General features: G+C 41.9%; 1 protein-coding gene across 10 annotated transcripts in view; it reads left to right on the forward strand.

Moving 5' to 3' along the window:
* HTR4 (5-hydroxytryptamine receptor 4) overlaps window positions 1-21,913 on the forward strand; it is a 188,683-nt gene that overhangs the window by 22,299 nt on the left and 144,471 nt on the right. For all 10 annotated transcript variants that reach the window (XM_046000614.1, XM_046000618.1, XM_046000616.1 and 7 more), the window contains exon 2: window positions 702-774. In XM_046000614.1, the coding sequence (XP_045856570.1) occupies window positions 749-774 (26 nt within the window). In that variant the 5' untranslated portion in view covers window positions 702-748. The remainder of the gene's footprint in view (window positions 1-701; window positions 775-21,913) is intronic.

Consider the following 21,913-nt stretch of genomic DNA (forward strand, 5'->3'; position numbering starts at 1 on the left):
TCTGGGCAGGGAGTTCTCAAGAGTTTACTGGATTTTCAAATGGGCATATGATTACCTAGCCTCAAAAAGAGTTTAAAGAAGAAAAACCAACCCTGAAGATCTTCATGGGAAACAAGATGGCAGACCATTTTAGGCAAGATACCATTTTAATCATAACAAGATAGCAACTTATTTTCGCTAGCTAGTGTCCTAAAGCAGATTGCATAAATAAGCTGTGTTTCTGGGAAGAGCAACAAGAAGTAAACTGATTAAGATGGAGTACAGAGAAGTACCCGTGTGTTTTAATCTCCGGGAGATTAATGAAACGCTAAAGAAACTGCAGTACTCAGCTCTGTCATACTTCAGTATGCCAGTAGCTTTTTGCTATAGTATAATTTACTAAATACTTTCTAATAGTCTACAAAACAAGTCTTTTTTTTTTTTTTTTGAAGATTTTATTTATTTGAGAAAGAGAGCACGAGCCGGGGGTGAGGTGGAGTGGTGGATGGCAGAGGGAGAGGGAGAAGCAGGCTCCCCACTGAGCAGGGAACCCAACAAAGGCTCAATCCCTGGACCCTGGACCCTAGGATCATGACCTGAGCTGAAGGCACCCCCAGGTGCCCCCAAACATGACTAGCTGGCACTTTTTTCCTTTAGGAAGGACTTGTATTTTCCTAAATTAACTCATTGTCTAACTTTTTTTTTTTTTTCCTCACATACAGGACCCTGTGGGCACTGAGATCCAACTCACACATGCCTATTTCCTGTAATGGATGAACTTGATGCTAATGTGAGGTATATCATATTTCCGTATATACCGTAAATATGCTGCTGTAAGTTATGGCCATTTGAACTCTGAAGCCTCTGAAAAATGTATTGTGGTAGCGTTACAAACCCAGCAGATGCGGATTTTCTTCAGTGTTTCATATGTACTCATGAGTGCCATGTTGTTTGATTGTTAGAGGGTTTTTTTTTTTTTTCAGTTTTGCTTAAGTCATAAATATAATATGGCTGGAAATATTTCCAGATGCTTTTTACTGAAAGTCTGCATTATGAGAGGCAGTGTAATATGAAAATAGATATTCATCTCTCTAATAGGAAGAAAGAAGATGTGTTTAAATGGGGGTAAAAATAGCTGAAGAGTGTCTCTCTGTACATCAAAACCTCAGGTATACATTCAGATAGCTTTTTATAGCAGGTTCTGGTCTGCCCACTTCTTATTTCAACCAGGCCATTAGATTATGTGGCTTGATGGCTGCATGATATGCTTACATAAAGGTAGATGGTTTGGTTTGATTTTCCTGTCATTTCCTTCAACCCTTGGAGATCAGATAATAGGGTGGCTCCTAAGGAAGATTTTCTCTGAAGGTTTGCTGCATTTTATTTGGCACAATCAAATAGGGTGAAGAAAATTGTCTTCAACAAGGCTTGAATGTTATGAATTGGCATTTGGGGCTGAGCATTAGTCGTCTGTATCAATAGCTGGAAAATATTCTGAAAAAAAAAAAAAAAAAGTTCCTGGTGCAATCATGGGAGCGGTGCTTCTTTCACCTGAGAACTAGAGGAAAGCACATTTCAGGTATAGATCGAGGGTGCAGCGCTTCCATGTTTGACGTAGTACAATGCCGTGATGAAAGGGAGCTGTCAAATATCTTGACAGAGAGTCTGGTGTAATGCGATTTGAGCTGCAGAGACATACTGTCACCCCAAACCCGAGAATTCCTTAAGGGCAGAAGGTGTCACATGCCTAATTCCTGGCACAGGGTGGGTATTTAATAGAGAATTTCTGATCACCCAGTCACTGTTGATATATTACATATATTTCCAATTGGGTTGGATATATGTATATTTGGATATATTGGTGTGGATACGTATACCCAACCCCAACTGGGTTGGAAATACACATATTTCCAGGTGGATTCTAGTGTACCTGGCTATGCGCAGGGGCCCTGTACATTTAGCCATAAAACATTTTCCACTTGCAATAGAAGCATCCTAGACTTCATTACTCACCCAAAGCTCTGACTTGGTGCAAAGTCTAAGAACTTTGAACCAATTTTGAGGCCAGTGTCATGTGTTTAATTTTCCTCCAAAAGTTTGTGAGCTTCTTTGTGCAGGGTAAGCAGAGTGAAATCTGGAGAATCTCCGTTTTTGTTGTTGTTGTTGTTGATTTCTGTTAAAAGGCCAAAGGGGACCATGTTGATGATGAGAAGTTATGCCACTGTTTTTAAGTTTCAAACACTGTCAAACTGCATCAGCTGTTAAAGTGAACTTCTTTTTGGATAATTCAGATTTTATGATCCCTAACATTTCCAGCTTTTCAACAGTTATTTATAGTAGCATTGAATTGTAACAGCAGAATACAGTTCAATTAAATGAACATTAGGCACTCTCCTGGGTGCTATGTAACAATATTGCAGGGTACAAGATGGTATTGCTCCCCAGAATCTTCTCTCCGGACCATCCTCTCTGTCAGATTTTCAACCTGATCCCATCAACATATGTTCATCTTCATTCACTCCCCCTCTCTACCCACACTATTAGTAACATGCAAATGTACACACTTTCTACTCATATCTTCCTCAGTCCAGCCTCTGGGTATTCATAATAAAAGTGATATTTTAGACTCACATTTACCAAATTGTGACACATAGATCACTCGTAATACATAATGATTTTAGGTGGTATATGAATCTTTTGTTATTTCTACGTAAATATATATTTTTAAAGTAACCATATCATGAGGCTTAATACTCATTTGGCACTTATAGTGGAGAAATAGAGTTTTCTTTTAAACTACATTCATTTAAAATGTAAAAATAAGTTTATTTAAGAAAAGGATAGTAGGGGCGCCTAGGTGACTCAGTCGTTGGGTGTCTGCCTTCAGTTCAGGTCATGGTACCAGGGTCCCAGGATTGAGCCTCGCATTGGGTTCCCTGTTCAGTGGGAAGCCTGCTTCTCCCTCTCCCATTCCCCCTGCTTGTGTTCCCTCTATCTCTGTGTCTCTTTCTGTCAAATAAATAAATAAAATCTTAAAAAAAAAGGTAAAGGAAAGTAAGTTTGTATAAAGAAAAATATTATGTAATTTTAAAATACTCATTAGTAACAGGATGTGAAAAAATTTGTAAGTTTGCTGTGTCAATGAGTAGGTTCTAGAAACCAATGTTCTAGGTAGAATTAGATAGAATAAATTTTGTTACTTCAAGAGCAGGAATCAGAAATTCATTCATTCATTCATTCATTCATTCTTTCTTTCTTTCTTTCTTTTTTTTTCCAGTAAGGAAACACTTTCAGTCTGTGAAGTTCCCACATAAAAAGAGAGCCAAAGAGTTAGGGCTTTGGTATAGGAGAAGAATTTTTCGGCTTGCTCTGAAGATGGGAAAATGAGTGAACAGAGGAGGGAGAAATTGGAGAAGAAAAGAGATGATGGGGCACTGCTTGGAAAAGCATGCACCATCCAGTGGCAGGTTGCCTGAGAGGGACTCAGAGAAGTTAGGTTGGAAATCTTTATTTGTTTGTTTGTTTGAAGTGTGTATGGTGTGTGTGCTGACCTCTCCCAGGCTCCCGTTCCTTAGAAAAATTTTCTAGCTTGACTAGGAATAGAGAGTTGATGTTGACTGCGTCTGAGTTATGAACTTAATACATGTGAAGTTTTTTTAAGCGATTTTTTTCAAGTAGTCCTCGGAGGCCCTTGCCATTATGATGCCCGCTTTACAGGGTGTGGGAACAAAGTCCCAAAGAGGTGAATTGACCTGCTCAAGACCATGGAACCATGGTTCCTCCACTAGGCGACACATATTTTATGTGACCGTGTGTGTGTGCTTGAGTGCTTCTTAGTTACAGGGCTTACACTCCTGTCCGGGTGTGTTTGGGAGGGAGAATTCACGTATGAGGATGAACACTCAAAACACACAGGATAACAGAAGAGTGTGTATGCCTGGGAAAACTTCAGAAACCAGAGTAAAAGTTTTTAAAGCCCTATGGGCTGTAGAATTAAGAGACTCTGGCCAATTTCCCTCAGATATCAAGGGACAGAGAAGCCCTAGTTGACATTTAGGGCTGAATAAAATGTTTAATGTTTAAGTATTTTCTCAGGCCATTCTGGCCCCTTCATTTTTTGTTTCTTTGGTTCCATTCAGTTGAGTTTGCTAATTAAGATTGATCCTTGCCAATGGGTATCTATCAGTGTCCTTGGCTGCAGCATCAGAAACTAACCGGCTAACATGTTCAGACGTAATCTTGGGGAAGCCCCAATGTACATACAGGGTCAAATATTTAAGGCAAAGATGCTGTGGAGAACCTGTCTTGCAAGTAAACAAGAACTTTGGGAATTCTCATAGAGCTGAGGAAGTGGGAAAATGGCCAACCACAGGAAGAAGTGGTCAGTTCATTTCTGCATCATGGATAACATCCAATCATTTCCTTTTTCTTTTCTTTTTTTTTTTTTAAGTTTTAAAATTTTACTTATTTATTTATTAAAATTCAATTAAGCAAGGTATAGTAGTATATCATTAGTTGTTGATATAATGTTCAATGATTCATTAGTTGAGTATATCACCCACTGCTCCTCACATCACATGTCCTCTTTAATGCCCATCACCCAGTTACCTCATCCCCCCACCCACGTGCCCTTCTGTAACCCTTAGTTTTTCAGGAGTCATGAGTCTCATATGGTTTGTCTCCCTTTCTGATTTCTTCTCATTCAGTTCCCCCACTCTGCCCATCCCTATGGTCCTCTGCACTATTATGTTCCATATATGAATGAAACCATATGGTAATTGTGTTTCTCTGATTGACTTATCTCACTTAGCATAGTACCCTCCATTTCCATGCAAGTCCTTTTTCCTTATGCTACTCAAGAGGGAGAGTTCTGGGAGATGACATCTGGTTGGCTGAGCTAAGACATGTGGTCCTTGCTGTCCAGGTTTTAAAGGAGGAGGCAGGTACCACTCAGGAAGATGACATGCAGTTGGAAAGAGTTAAGTTCTCCAAAGAAATGGGTGCTTTTTAGGAAGAAGGACTGGAGACTGGGTAGCCAAAATATGACCAACATCTAATCCCATTTGTTTTGTAGCAGTTGGATTTAACTACAGTATTTAAATAACGTTGCTCTGTGTATAAATAGAAATAAGTGAGGGTTCTTTCATTTGTTTTATGTACATTAATTAACCACCTAAACGCAGTCCATGGTTGTGTCAAGTTGAAGAGGGCAGTCCATGTAGGATGGATTGACTCACAATGAAAGGTCGGCAGTGAATCAGACCTTGGATAAAGGCAAGTGCCTGACAGTCCTCTCCGTTGGTAAATAGTGTCTCACCAACTTACCAGTCAGCAGGCAGCTCTTTCCAGACAATCTGACACTCACCTGGTGGTGTTTTTTCTTTGTTTGTTAGTTTGTTTTTTTTGCTCTGTTTGCTTCTTGTTGGGGCCCTGGAGGAGACAGCTTGTGCTCTTCTTGAAGGGTTGAAGAACAGAGACTGGAAACAGTGGCTTTGGTGATTTTGCAGCAAATACTCTTTGTAGGACACCATCGGCCTGCACTTGGCAGTGAACTTGCTGGGGCCTTACCGCAGGGCTATCCCTAAGCTCATGATAACTACTTAATGACACCTGAAACAGTTACTGACTTCAGAGATAGCCCATGCTTTGTGCTTTGTTTTGTTTTAACTACCAGATTCTTCCCCGCCTTTTTTTCTTACTATGTTCAGTTAGCCACTGTATAGTACATCATTAGTTTTTTATGTAGTGTTCAATGATTCATTACTTGCAAAAAACACCCAGTACTCGTCACAACATGTGCCCTCCTTAATATCCATTACCTGGCTGCCCTCTCCCCCTCATACCCCACCCCTCAACCACCTAAAACCCTTAGTTTGTTTCCCGGAGTCCAGGGTCTCTTATGGTTCATCTCCCTAACTACCAGATTCTTCCCTCTGACGTGTTTTCCTGGGCTCGGGTATGATCCGTAAAGCAATCCAGCCCCCCCACCCCCCTGCCCCTGCTTCCTGCTGTTTATTACAGTTAAAAAGTTTCTAAGAATTTTTACCTATCAATTTCGAGTTTCAGAAAGTACAAGGTTCAGACAGGAGATAAGTGACGTAAAGTCCAAATATATACGAAGTTGCTCTTTGATGGTTTCTCAGGATAAAGATCCCAGACTTCCAGTAGTGAAAAAATTTACTTTATACCTTAATTCTTTTTAGCTCTGGCCTCCTCCTACCCTTGACTGACCTCCTTGCCCCATGGGCTATCTACACTTGCCTGCTGTTTTAGGATTCTGTCCTCCACAGAATAATGGTTGTGCTTTCTCATTCATGTTTCTCATTACCAGCCAAGAAGGCATCTTGCAAGAATGATGAATCCTATAAATGGTAGCATTTTCCTCCTTTTGCTAGGGTTTCTAGGAAACTCAGAGCCAAGTTTAAAATTAACCACTGGCAAGTGACAGAAATGCTCCAGGCACTTACTATGGCTGTAGCATGCCTTTATTTTTCTTTTTGCAGCTCTTTTTGTCACTCCATCTTGTTCCTTTGCTTCCTGAACAATATCTTACATTTTTTATTCTTGTTAGTCACTTTAGGGAAGGAAGGAAAGAAGGAAGATAGAAAGGGAGAAAGGAATCTGAAAAGAAACCAGTTTTCCACGTGGGAGGGAGAATCTTTCTTTCCTCTCTTTTTGGTAGGGCTTGACACCTCGTGCTGGAGAGCCACTAGACATTTCTGAACAGAAGACCAAAATGGCAGGCTTTTGTATGAAACCCAGAAAACTCTGAATAAATACCAAAAGCTGAATATTTTAATGTATAAAATACATACTCTTCATGTACGTGCACTCACCTTCTATACACACGTGACATTAATTAAAAACCATAACAAAGGTGAGTGGCGTCTTTGGATTAATTACCCAGTTGTTCTGATTCATGGCACAAGGTTGCGATTCCTTTCTGCAAGTGAAGAAATGAAATTAGTTGGAAAGCAACGTGACTGCAAGAATTCATTGAAGTGATTCGATTTTAGCAAAGAGAAAGAGCAATTTTTAAAATAAGGGTCTTCATTTTTGGTTTGATTATGAACACTGGTGACAATACATGTGTTTCACCGAAGTCTGAGGATGAAGTGGGAGTTCCTAACGCTAAATATTCTAAAGCTTTAAGATACTTCATAGTGTTTGAAATCCGCTTGTAAGACTTGTCTGCCCTGAAGACTTACCAGTATGTAATTGATTTGGAACCAGAGTTAATTCATGTTTGTATCCTGGCAATTGAAGCTGTGAATATGTGAAACTTTAAGGCAGTGAAATGTTTTGCAGGAAATCTCTCATCAGGCTTTGAAATTGTGGCATGCATTAGCATATAAGGAGAAAGTGAGTGGGTAACCGTTTGAAAGGGGTTATTTTTATGTTGCTTTAGAAATGTAAATGGGAATAATACTCAACTTTATTGCTTGACTGACAAAACGGTGATAATTCCGTTAGTCTTTTGATTAGATCAGGACCACAGCAAGTATTAACTGGAACTTGCCCTGTGATGGATATCCCTGTGTGTGCCTCCTGGGGTCACAGGGGACCTCAAGCCAGAGACCGTGGCAAGGATGGAGAGAGGACTAAAGCCCAAGGCTCTTGCAGCCTGGGAGTGTGCTCCCGCGGAGCTAAGCCCGAAGTCCTCTCCTCTGCATGTCACACTTCCCTGCTTCCAAATTACAGGCGCCAGGATGATTTCAGCAAGCAGCAACACAGGATGCCAGGAGAGTGGTGTTTTGGGAAATGGGATGATGCGGGTTCAAGTCTTGGCTTCCCCACTTACTAGCTGTATGACCTTGAACGGATTATTTAATCTCTCTGAGCCTTTTGTTTGGACATCTGAAAATGGTTTTTTGTTTTTTCTTGTGAGAATCGGAAGCAAACTGGGCAAGGCTCTTAATATAGTATCTCATACATGGTCCACATCGAGTAATTGCTAAATGTCTTCAGTCCTCCATAATAATCATGAGATGTGGGGTTTTGATTAGCCGTAGAATGGCTAATCAATTACTGCAGTCGAGATAGATGTTTTTTGATGGCTTAAATTCAGTATTGATTTAATTGGCTGACCATTAGATTTTTTGATGATTTATCCCTGATTGGGCCTATTATCCAGTGAGGAAACTGCGCTTTCTAAAGGTGATGGGAGACCCTCAGTGTCAAGGCTGATGTGTAGCCTAATGCCACAGATGTGGTATTAGGGATGTGACCCTGCTCTTTTATACTTTGTCCAGCGCTGTTGACTCTTCACTCTGCAGCTCCCATGAACTTAGGCACATTCCTCTGTGGGAATTGGAGGATCTAGGATCTAGGATTGTATCTCTTTGACTCTTAGTCTTGTGCTCTCGTCCTATAGTCAGCTTTTTTTTAATATGCAATTAATCCTTTGATTGACACCTCTGGCTTCTTTCTTTCTGCTTCTGTCAATGTCCAGTCCAGAAAATGGAAGCTATTGTATCTATTTCAAGCAAAGGGAGGTGTAATGCAGGCAATTGGTCCCAAAGCTCCTGAAAGAGTGGGAGGTGGGGCTGTTCACTCTATGAGCCCCACTCACCGATCTTCAGGAAGCCTCAGATCTTCAGGAAGTGCTGTACTGTCACATTTGTTGCTCAGGGAACCACTGGCTGCTGCTCTCACTGCTTGAAACACCTCCGGATCCTGGATAGAAATGGTCCTTTTTCCCTCTTGTGATCCACTTTCCCATTCTGAACCTTCCATTTGGAAAGGGGAGAGGAAGTATGGAAAATGTTGTTTTCAGGCTTCTACCTTCTGGCTAAGATGAGTGCCTGAAAGTGGCCAATAACAGCTATAGCTTCTTCCCTATAACGTCACTTCCTTGGGGAACTTCGAGCTTGGGGACCTGATGCACTGGGCTTCACATCTGTGACCTCACATGTGATGGCATGAACATAAACATGGGGAGTTGAGTGTTTCTGAGTCTCCATCTCCTTGACTGCAGGAAGCTGTCTTTTCCCCGGTTCACGTTGTCCAAGTGTTTGGGGTATTTGTCATTACTTTTGAAAGTGAGCGCTGTATGTGGCCTTGAACTTGTTCTGCTTCCCAAGCTGAGCTCTGGCAGCCTCCAGCTTTAGTGGGGCACTAATCTGACTCCTCTCCTGCTGAATGACCTAGCCCCTGGGATTCAACATCGTTAAACATGTAAAGGGAGAGGAGTGTGCTTTCTGTGTGTTTCTTGATCGGAGTGGGTCCCCTTTGAGAACTGCTTGAGGCAGAAGTGTTTCAGAAACCAGGAGTGTAGCATGTCCACGTCTCAGGACGAATCTTCCAGAGGCACACAGAAGGGCTGTGTCCTAATGAACATCCGTACCAACTGTTTCACGTTCTCAGAACTGCCACTCATCTGCATTCTTCTCTCTGGCCTGGTCAACCCTGGCGTATCTGGTTCCTTCTCTTAGGAAATCTTGGCCTTCCTCACTGCAGCTTGGTTCTTTTGGGATCGTCTCAACCATCACCCATCTTTCTTTAAATCTCAAATTTCAAGAAGATTTTTCTAGATAGTTTCTCAGAACCTGTGTAAATCAATAGATGATAGCTAGGCAGGGATTGAGGTATTGCCTATTTTTTAAAAAAAGATTTATTTATTTGAGAAAGAGTGCATGAGTGTGCACAAGTGAAGGGAGGGGCAAAGAGAGAGAATCCCAAGCAGACTCTAAGCTGAGTGCAAGCCCCATGCAGGGCTCGATCCCATGACCTGTGAGATCACGACCTGAGCTGAAACCAAGAGTTGGACGCTTAGCCAACTGAGCCACCCAGGCACCCCAAGGTATTGCCTAATTTTACCAAAAAATTTATAAGATCCAGTTGATGCATAGCTTCAGTCCAACCAGAATATCCTCAGTGCTTATAATTAATAGGATTGGAGCACGGTCTGTAGTGAAAGGTCACCTGGATCCCGTCTTTGCAAGGTGGAACCTTTTTGTCCCTCTTAATGAGAATTAGCTGTTAGGAGATTCAAGAAGCAGATGACTGACCCTGAGAATTATTTGCAGTTTCTTCCAAAAGCTCCTTTCCATTATCTGGATCCTTGCTTGGAGCTTGGAGTGCTAGAATCCTCATAAAGCACAGTACACAAAAGAAATACAAAGGGTTTCAGAGAGGTTAAGTGATTTTTCCTAAGCCCACACAGCTAACAAGTTATCAACCAGGGACTAAAACCCAAGTCTTTACAAAATCATTGCTTTTTTCCAAATTATTTTCTAGCTATCCAAAGACAACAAACTCTTATCTAAAGGGTATATAACTTAGATTAAAATTTGACTTCACTGAACGTGTCTAAATCTGAAGGATGTGTTTAGACAACACTAGGAAAATAGTACAATTGGTTGTTATTTGCTGCCTTGATCATTTGACAAGAATGGTTTGCTATGGTTTGGATGCTTATACATGACCTATGCAATTGCGTTTAATCACAAGACCACTGTGAGTTCTTTATTGGAATGCACCAAATGTTTATGTCCTCCTGAATTCATACGATGAGACCCTAACCCCCAATGTGATGGTGCTCAGAGATGGGACCTTTGGAAGGTAATTAGGTCATGAGGATGGAGACCTTGTGAATGGGATTAGTGCCCTTATAAATGAGGCCCTAGAGAGCACTCTACTCTACTCTCCAGCATGAGAGGATACAGTGAGAAGATGGACAGCTGCATCTGTCCATAGGAAGTGGGTTCTAACCATAGGAAGTGGGTTCTAACCAGACACCCATCTCCTGGCTCCTTGATCTTGAACTCCCCAAACTCTAGAACTATGAGAGATGAATGTCGGCTGTTCAAGCCACCCAGTCCATGGTAATTTGTTACAGCAGCCCAAACTAAGATACTTACCGAGAGTGTCCCTGTTATGACATGTGAGGTCACTAAGGCACAGACAGATTGTTATTTTGTCCAAAGTCACATTTCTAGGAAGAGGTAAAGCCAGCATTTTCACCCAAGTTTGCCCGATGTCAGAGATCTTCACAATTTGCTCCAACAAAGATCTCTGAGTCATAGTGGGTCTGTTATCAGACATTTTTAGACTTGGATTCTCAAGTCGAAGACCAGGCAGATACATTTGTTTGGCTTGTCCAGGTTTTCAATAATTGACTGACATGCCTTTTCAGAGGCTGGGTACTCCCCCACTTATTAAAGTAACGTTGATTCCTATCGTCCAAAAAGAGGCCATTTTGAACTGTTAAGTGACCTTCCGGAGCCAGAGTCTAGCTGGCCAGAGACTTCCATCTGCCTGCCAGGCCCTTGATGTCTTTTTATTTTATCATTTTAATTTCAAAAACCATGACAAGAACTATCTCCAATTTTAGAGACTATATTATGACACTTAGGACTTGCTATTTTCTCTCTGGAAATTTGTTTTATTACCATTTAGCAAGTAGGGTTGTGTTGAATTTAAGAACTTTTTCAATTAAGGAACTGGAACAGGTTTCTAAATAAATACCCGTTACGTGATTAACATTTTATCAGTCAGGTAATGATGTTCAGGCAATGTTCTTATTTGCATTTCTAAAGAACTGTAAGAATAATCTTTTTTTTAACCCCCCTTCTTCTCTGCCCACTCACTTGCTCCTTAACTTATAATGGCTTTATTAATTTCAGTGCTTGCAAAAGGTTTTATACAAAGTACTCATCTTGGAATGTTCAATACTATCATACCTTTATGCATTTTGGATATAGACACATATTTGAAATAAGGTCTCACTATCAACACTATAACTGACATTTTTAGCCTCACCTTATCTCAAATGTCACCATTGTTCATTATTTATAATTATTGCAGTCTAAACCCTCAAAAGTTGAATTCCAGAGAGACTGTATATGTAGATATATAAAACTAGAAAGTCATTTTTTTTAATATATAAAAAAAGAGGACTTCTCAGCATCTGAAAAGTAGCTGGTGAGTTTAAGTGAAGAAAGCTAGCTATGGAAGGTCCAGGAACGGAATCAGCCTGCACAGAAGAGGGAAGGGTCATGACAAGTATTTGGGGAGGATGCTTCTGGCTGAGTGCAGCCTGAGTTCCAGTGGACGACAGGAGTTGGGTCTCAGGGACTCAGGAAACTCTTATGCTTCTCTAGGGGATGGGGAGAAGGGCCAAACCGAAGATTGAGGGAGCTGGTATAGGGAAAGAGGATACTGATTCGAGAGGAAGTTAGGAAGCAGAATTCATGGTAGAAAGCAATCACATCACATGAGAAGGAAGAGGAGGTTGTTTTGAAGGTGACCGTGAAGAAAGAGTAGGGTACATGAGGAAATAAGCTTGGTCTGCTGGTGGAGGTGGAGGAAACTGTGAGACATTCTGGTGATAGCTATCGAATAGAAAGTTGGCTGAATTTGCGTGGAGCTCAGTGGGGAAATGTTTTGGGAAGGATTCTGATCCAAACTGCTGTGGAGTGAATAGAATAGAATAGAATTGAATAGAAATTAACCTCCACCCCAAGGCTCCAACAATCTAGATAAGAGAAAAATGAAGGTAGCTCCAGATATTAATACGAATAAGATTGCCTTCATCTGAAGTTTCCTCCTTCTTTTTTTTTGTTTTTGTTTCTAATTTTTTTATTAACATATAATGTATTATTAGCCCCACGGGTACAGGTCTGTGAATCACCAGATTCAGAATCACACTTCACAGCACTCACCATAGCACATACCCTCCCCAATGTCCATAACCCAACCACCCTCTCCCTACACCCTCCTCCTGGTTAACGCTCAGTTTGTTTTGTGAGATAAAGAGTCTCTTACGGGTTGTCTCCCTCCCGATTCCATCTTGTATTCTTTATTCTTTTCCTACCCCCCAAGCCTCCCATGTTGCCTCTCAACTTCCTTGTATCAGGGAGATTGTATGATAATTGTCTTTCTCTGATTTACTTATTTCGCTATGAAGCCTCCTCCTTCTTGAGACTTTAGGGATCATCTCATTCTAACTTGCAAGAATCAAGGAAGTTTTGAGGGTGCAAGTTAGAACTATGCCCCTTCCGATCTCCCACACTCCCAAAGCTTATGGGAGCAAGCCATGTGTTGTGTCTCTTTAAGTAGTGTGAAGTCCTGAATTATTTCCTTTGTGATTTATATTCTACTTAGTGTAATCATGAGAGTAGGGTTCTGTCTTTTTCATAGTAAATAAATTCTTAATGACTCACGAGTGTCATGATTAAGAAATGCACATTATTTGGGAGTGTATTGATTTAGTGTGAATTTTAGATAAGCTATGATAATGAAAGGTTTCCATTAATTTAATACTTTAGCAGAGGATAAGATAAATTCCCATCCCTAAAAGTCAATGGTTTGGTTGCTTGTCTTGGGATTGAGCTGAATTTTATCATTGCATCACTGTCGAAGTTTTAAAAAGCAAACTCAGTCACCTCCAATGATCCTGAGAATCAGGAAAATGTTGGCTGACTTTTGTCTGTAACTTCAAACATATCATTATTTATGGTTGTGTTATTGATGAGCTAGCATTGTCTGGTTTGACACCCCTAATGGGCGAGGAAAAGGGCCAGCCAGCCAGTCTCTGTGTTGAGAAATTTTATAGCCTTCTCCAATCAGTTCTCTGGGCAATCAGCCTGAGCTCAGGGTTATGACTTCCTTTACTAGTGAAAGAGGAATTGACTTTCTTGTGATCCAGGAAGCACATTTGTGGGAACAGAATCAGAAAAGAGAGTCCCATCCACTTCAGAAAAAAATTTTGCTTTTAATAACCTCACGTTAATTGTTTGCAGGAACACTGAAGCTGCTTATTTAGAGCAGGGAATTTGAAAGGTATTTAAAATATCTCATCGCGTCCAAAAAAGCCTAAGCAGTTAGTCATATTTTTTTTTAAAAAATCTGTAATTCATATTTGATTAATTGTGACATGCTTCTATCCAATTATGATGAACTGATGAGGTTTTACTCTGTGGAAAAGAAAATAACTAGCAACCTTTTTACACCTGCTTAATTTTAGCACTGTTTTATTTAGAATTACGTAACCTTGACTCTGCAACCCTCTCCTACCCTTGCTGTCACTGCTGTGATCAGACTTCACCATGTCTTTTCTGAGTGATTGGCAGCATCGCCAAACTCCTCTCTTGGCTGTGGCTATTCGGCCTCCAGTTCGTTTAGCTGCCAGATGACTGGCCTCTTTCCGTGGCTTAAGCCCGATCATGCCCATCCCTGTCTTTTCTCAACTTGCTACTCACACTTTCCATCCAAACTCAGTTATCTCCTACTGAGCGCCCCCCAGCCTTCCCTTCCTACCCTCGACACTCCCAGAGCTCTGTGTACAAATTGCTCTTATCAATTATTTGTAAATATCAGAGCTATTGGGGATTATTTGTTTTATGGGTTTACCTCCTCAGCTGGACGCTATGTGTCCATTATTTAGCATGCTGTCCGGCATATCATAGTGTTGGAGAGATTTAACTAAAGTTGGGAAAGCCTTTATATTTCAATTGTAACTCTCTAGGCAAGATCTCATCCTTGCTGAAGGCCTATCTTAGGAAGGTTTGTGCCCAGTAAATATTCACAGCAACTGCCTCTACTTCCCGCCTCTCGTTCACACACTCGGAATTTCACCTGTAACTGTGGATTCTGGGGCTATGGGATTTGGAGAGGAGATGAGAGTATGGAAGGAACACCAGTTCTGCATTTGAAGATGAGAGTTCTCTCTTGTGGGGCTGTTGCTGATGTTCTGGCATGGGACCTTTAGCGACAGGGTCGATGCTCCCTTTATTTTACATTCTGGACCTGGGATGGACCCCTTGTCAATGCTGTCACTCCCACCACCATTCCTGCTATTTCTAGCTTAACAGATATTGAACACTAGTGTCCGGGTTGTGCTAAACCCTTTAGAAGTATTTTCTCATTCACTCCGTAGAACAGCCCTATGAAAGCATTGCTCATTTTACAGGTAGTAACAACGAGACACATAAAGATTAACTTGCCCAGATTCACATGGCTCACACCTGGTAGAGCCAAGGATCCAGGATCCAAGCCTAGGAGGTCTGCGTCCCGAGCTCCAGGCCCTGACTGCTGTCCTGTAGCCACCTCTGCTACGGACATTGGTATATTACAGCGGGTCCCATGTCTGCCCTCACTCATCTTCTGCCATTTCCAATCCTCCGCCAACCATTAACTCTATTATTTCTACCATCTCTACTAGTATCTACCTCCATCTAGTATACTACCACCTCCATCTAGTATGAGATTTTCTTCATTTATTCCAAGCAGTATGCTGAGGGCTTTGTAAGCAGTGCCTTGTGTCACTGGGGCAACACTAGATAGCCCATTCTGAGAAAGAGAGCCCGTGTCATCCCAGAGAGGGGGCCCCGTGTGCTCTGTGATTGGGGCTCCTCAGAGAGGAGGACATTCTTCTCACATTCTCTCAGAAAAGAGAGTCCCATCCACTTCAGAAAAAAATTTTGCTTTTAATAACCTCATGTTAATTGTTTTCAGGAACACTGAAAAGTAACACTTTTTGGACTCGATGAGATATTTTAAATACCTTTCAAGTTCCCTCAAATTCCACCTCCCTTTCAGTGGACTTTCTCTCTCTCTTTGACAGTCTCATACTCTGGGAATTTTCCCTCATCTCCAATCAGAAAGCCATTAGCTGCATTACCTTTGTCCTCCTTTCCCATCCTCAGAGATGACCGAGATCAGCTGGTGACCTCAAATGTTAGCACAGGAGTGGTCCTTAAGAGGCCATACAAGAGTTGAAGCCTCTCCCATGTACCAGCATTCCCACTGTGGTGTCCTAGAAAGTAGCCACCAGCTTCTGCTTGAAAATTCTAGTCTTTTATTTTATTTTATTTTTTAAGATTTCATATATTTATTTGACAGAGCTTGAGAGAAAGAGAGGAGAGGGAGGGCAAGCACAACCAGGGGAGCAGCAGGCAGAGGGCGAAGAGGGCTCCCTGCTGAAGTGGGATTCGATCCCAAGACCCTAGGATCTCGACTGAGCTGAAGGCAGAAGCTTAATGACTGGGCCACCCAGGCGTCCCTCTAGTCTTTTTAAGTATGTCCAGATAATTGGTTGAATTCAGTCCAGATGATTAGGTATTCACTGGAGAGAAGCAGTCACATGAGATTGTTAAATTAGGCAAAGTTTGAATAGTTAGATCTGGCAAAAGGTTTTATTTTATAGGCTGTTGAGTTCTTCCTCTGCCCCTTCACTTTCTTTCTGTTGTGCAGTTGTTCAACCTCTGAGTTCTTCTTTTTTCTGGTTGTTGTACTTGTCGCCTTGCTTGGAGTAGGCAGTGTGTGCACCTGCCCCTGACTCCACTGGGTGGTACCGCTCTCCTTCAGATGGCTTCCAATGACCAGTTCTCTCCTAGCTAACTAGAAGTCCCTGGGCAGCAAGGAGCTCATTCTCTCTCAATCCCTGAGTGTTTCCCAAGCAAATGGCTCTGGTTTAAAAATGAGGGATGCCTTTTCTGTTCTTTCACTTTTTCATATTCTCCACTACCTTTTCCTCTCTTCCTCTCCTCCATTCTGTTACTGGCATGTCCTCTTGCATTCCCTGACCCTATGTCCCCTGGTTCTCTTTCTCTCTTGCCTTTCCACTCACCCAGCACTTCCGCTATCATTCACAGCCCAAGAGTTCTCTTGACCTCGTCTTTTTCTCTACATCTTTATCTTTCTTAATCCAACCCCTCACTTGGTTCATTGGAAGACATTTTTCTTTTATTTTAGAAATGGCATTGCTGGAGGGGAGGTGGGTGGGAGAATAGGGTGACTGGGCGACTTTACCCATGGGTAAAGTCAACATGGGAGTATCCACAGTACACCAGAATGGTAACAGTGATGTCGTAAGATGCTAATATGGAAGGAGAGAGGTTTTATGGTATTTGGCCTGGGTTGGGATGTTTGGAAGGGTAACTAAAGTTTGGTGAGAAATGTGTGAGGACAGATTTCTCCCTCAGGATAAGGTTGGTTTGGGGGAAACATAGCAGATACATCATAAAAAGATTAGTTCGTAAGGCGACATTCGGCAAATCCAGCCGTTGGTCATACTCAGACCACAGTTATGGGGAATCTGAAAGTTGAGCATTTTAACCCATATAGAGTACTGTTCTTAGGGAAGTTTCTCAGAATACACTAGGGACTCATCTGCAGTTTCTGAAGTAGGAGGAATGGTCAGGTTAGACCCCTGGTGCCAGAGTAACTGAGGCTTGGAGCAATCATTACAAGAGGCAGTCAGAAACACAGGGATGAATTTGGACACCAGTCAAAGCTGGAATGCATATTGGCAGCTGTGTCTCAGAATCCGTACGGGAACCCAGAGTCCAGAACTGGGATATAATCCAAATGAGCAGCAAGATTAACCTGATGTCAACTATTATCAGTAACTCAGCATGAAATTGTAAAGTGACCTTTGAATTCCCTTGATTCTGGGTGGACCAGATCTCCAAGGTGAGCCCTAATAATGATAATAGGCCTTACAGCTATTTGTCAAGAAGGACGAAATAAAAGGAAAATTCAGGGTGTGCTTACATCACCTGGGAAGATTTCATGAGAATCTTGAACTATAGGAAAAATAGAAGTTCTCCATGTAGTGAGCTAAATATTTAAAGAGTGATATTAGTCAGGATTCTCTCTGTTTCAAGAAAATTCAAAGTAGTGTACACAAAAATGAGAATTTGTTAACTTACCAAACTGAACAGTTCAGGAGTACAGTCTGCTGGACCAGGGCCTCAAGCAATATCTTTGGACTTGGTTTCCCTCTTCTGTCATCCTTTTAAGTGGGGCCTTTTCATGTAGCACTGTCAGCTTCAAATGCAGATAAAACAAGGTCCATCCTTCCCATTAGTTGCAACAAAGTCTCAGAATTAAAGATCATTGGACCAGTGTGCGTCCATGGAACCATCTCTGAATCACTGTGGTTCACATTACGCTTCTATTGGAATTTCCAGGGAAGTTAAATATGGTAATTGGCAGGCCTAGATTATGTGCTGTCCCTGGAGATGGGATGTGGAGAACAGGCTCAGCACCACCCAAACCACATGGACTAGAGTAGGGCTGAGGCTGGTTCCCTCAAAGAAAATGGAGTTCTTCTGTCAAATGAAGGGAGGATGAATGCCTGATAGCCTAAAAGTGCAAAAGTCCAATAAAGGAGCCAAAATTCTTGCATAAAGGAGACTGTCCTCAAAGGGGGAGTTCTTTGAAGTTCAGTTGTGAAGGAAACCCTTTGTTTGGGGTAAGATCTGAATCGTATCACCATGTAAAATTATTGTGTCACCATAGACTGACCAAACAGAGTTTGGACCAGGAGTCTGATGCAGTTAGCAGGTACTGAGAATAGGTGTGCCGGGTAGAAGGTTCCAGTGGAACCGACAAGCTGGAGGGATCCTGTGACTCTTAGGGTTTGGAGAGAGTACGAGTCTAGAGAACCAATTGCGCTGATTGATAGATGACACTAGAAGTTTTCATCCCAAGGGAAAACCTTGGGTTTTACTTGGTGTTATGTATGAACAGCCCTGGAACTCTTGATTACAGGCAGAAGACTGGAAAGCACTGCTCCCTGAACTGGCTTCTTGCTGGGAAGTGGGAGACTTGAAGTTCAAACACCCTTGAATTTCAAAGAGCTTTTTTTTTTTTTTAACATTTTATTTATTTATTTCAGAGACAGAAAGAGAGAGTGCAAGAAAGAGAGAGAGAGAGAGAACACAAGCAGGGGGGGAGGGTTAGAGAGAGACACAGATCCCCGCTGAGCAGGGCTCTGGATGTGAGACCTGATCCCAGGACCCTGGGATCCTGACCTGAGCCAAAGGCAGACACTAAACACTTAACCACCTGAGCCACCCAGGTGCCCACAAAAGCCTCTTCTTATTAACAAGCATCAATGACTCTCTGTAGTTCAAACGAACATTTACAGTTGATGGTGGAAATGTGAATCTCACTGTACCTAATGATTTTGCTAACATTCCTTCCCTATTTATGGATATTATTCTGACATATACAAATATGGTTGTGTACATATATGGTAAGTGGGTATACATGTGCGGAGGCGGTGGTGACTGTTCTTCTAAGTAAATGTATACTCCCCAGTGGGTGTGAATTGTGGGGATACAGCAGCTGCTGGGTGTCAACATGGTTTTCTTTCACTTAGTCTGAAACTAGACTCTGCTTGAGATAGGAAAGACAATGAGAACTAAGTCAGGTCTTCCCAAACATCCTAAGATCGCAGGAGGCTGGAGAGAGGGGAAGGGACTTCACGCACTAGCTCTGTCCAGTAGGAATATAGCTAAGAACAAATGTGATTTTTCAGCTTACTAGTAATGATGTTAAAAATAAGTAAAAGACGACATGGATGGAACTAGAGGGTATTATGCTTAGCGAAATTAGTCAATCAGAGAAAGACAACTATCATATGATCTCCCTGATATGAGGAAGTTGAGAAGAAATATGGGGGTTTGGGGGGTATGAAAAGAATAAATGAAACAAGATGGGATCGGAAGGGAGACAAACCATAAGAGACTCTTAATCCACAAAGCAAACTGCGGGTTGCTGGGTGGAGGGAGGTAGGGAGAGGGTGGTTGGGTTATGGACATTGGGGAGGGTATGTGCTATGGTGAGTGCTGTGAAGTGTGTAAACCTGGCGATTCACAGACCTGTACCCGTGGGGCTAATAATACATTATATGCTAATAAATAAAAAAAAATAAGTAAAAGAGACAAGTGAAATTAAATTTTAAATTATTTAACTCAACCTAGTTAAAGTATTATTTCTACATATAATCAATATAGAATCATTACTGAGATAGTTTACTTTTGTTTTGTTTTGTTTTTGGTATTTAGTCTTTAAAATCTGGTGTTTATTTTCCACTTAAAGCACACCTGACTTTGGACCAGATGCATTTCAAATGTTCAGTAACTACACGTATCTAGTGGCTACTGTAATGGGCGGCAAAGTTCTAGAACACATGTTCCAAGGTCAGCAAATTATTTGAATGGGCCACCACTCCCCATTCTTACCCTACCTGTCCCCCCAACTGCAAACATTGTTGCTCTGTCATTCTTTCTTCCCGTGTCCTGGTTCTCCATCCTTCTTAACGATTTTTGAGGCATCCAGCACCAACTGATCTCGGCAAGTGACTTAAAACCACTTGCCAATGCGGATAGTTCAACCTCTGACTTTCACTTCTTATTCTTCCACCTTCTCATTTGAGGCCGCCGAGTTCTCACTGGGTCCTGGTGCTGATGTTCTGTCCTCGACTTAAGTTGCTCTGAGTAAACCTCAAACCCTCAGGAACAAAGTCTCTCCCCCTCTTTCCGGGCAATACCGTAGTAAGTTTCATTACCCACACTCGGTTTGTCTATTGCCTGTCCTTGTACCTGGCTATTTATAATGGATATTTTTAGTATGAAATACCTCAATGCTTAAATTTTTCTTATCCTTTTTAATATTACCCATTGCCTCATTTCTGAATAAACAGACTGCATTTTCTAAGCTCCTTCTTTGGACCTGATGTGTCTCATGCTTTTCTGTTTTCTTTTGTGACTGTCAAGCTACAGCTCATTTCCTGCTTTGCCTTTTTTTTTTTTTTTTTTAATATTCCCCCTACAACTTCCACGATCTTGGTTGGACCAGGAAACCACAGAAAGTGTGGGCACTCCCCGCTTTGCGGATTTTCTGCTGTATCTCTAGTCTTGCATTGCTTGTGTTCATGGCTAGGCTGTGTGGGCTCCTCCTGGCTTTATGAGTAGTTTTTCTTGGGCTTCACTGCCTATCCCTACTGATACGCCCACATTGTCTGTCCATAAAATTTGGTCCGCAGCAAGAATCTGAACAAACACAACTTTGTTTTGAAACAAGGTCGGAGCCTTAGGTTTCTATTCCATTATTAACTTAAATGATTGTTTAATTCTCAAAAAAGTATTTGCTCTCTTGGTCAGGAGGAACATTTTTATCCACCTTCGAGAAATATCTTTATCGTCTTTGAACTGGCGGTGTTTGTAAGTGCACTCGTTTTTGCAGGCATGCATTGTAGTTCATTAGAACTTAATAGATTGTTAAAACCAAAAGGGACCTTAAAGGTGTTCTGGTCCAATCTCAGTGTCTGACAGGTCAGGATAATGACTCCCAGTGGTCCCGAGGCTATCTACTATGAGTCACAGGCAAAGCCAGACTGAGTTTCCGGTTTTCTGACTCCAAGGTCAGAACTCCTTATCACTATGGCTTTATTTTCCATCCATCCCCTTCCTCCCCTCCTTCCCTTGCTCTCTTCCTTCCTTGCTTCCTTTTCCTTTCAATTCCTACCAGGAAAGCTGGCTCAACTGAGTTTAAGTATCATCTTCATAGGGTATATTTCCGATACCACCTACAAAATCAACCAAATGCGAAAGCAGTTGGAATCACTAGCATGTGTCCCACTCTTCAGCGTACTTCTGTGATCACCAAAGCCTCGTCATGGTGGCCTTGTAATTTTAGTTAAATTGACAGCAGCCCTTTGCCTGGAAATTCAGCTTCCAGCGTTTACATCGTTTCTTGAATGAGGACCTTAGAGGTTAAACAGATTTGTGGTTGGTGTGCAGGAGCACTGATTGGCCGAGCAACCTGTCAGCAGGCTGGACCTGTTGAGATACCATAGGAAAGAGAAGGCACATGCAGATGGGGTTAATGTGTGTGCAGGGTTGAAACAAAGAGGGATGGTGGAGCACCTTGGAGCTCACAACAGTAGTGAGCTCTCACCACCACTATGCTTGAGGGGAGAGAATTATTACCAGAACCCAAAAAGGTCTGTAGCTGGTTGTAGACATTCACCCAGCAGAAGCTGTGGTCTTCACCTATGGCTCAACAAGGAGGGAGGTGGAGAAATTCTCTGATCTCACAATGCCTCTTCTGTTGACTAAATCGAGTTGGGGGCCAGAGAGAAAGACTTGATTGATATGGTGCCTACACAGAACCCAGGTGGAGGAGGGTGGCACAT

This window comes from Meles meles, chromosome 3 (assembly GCF_922984935.1).
Source record: "Meles meles chromosome 3, mMelMel3.1 paternal haplotype, whole genome shotgun sequence".
Classification (NCBI taxonomy): Eukaryota; Metazoa; Chordata; class Mammalia; order Carnivora; family Mustelidae; genus Meles; species Meles meles.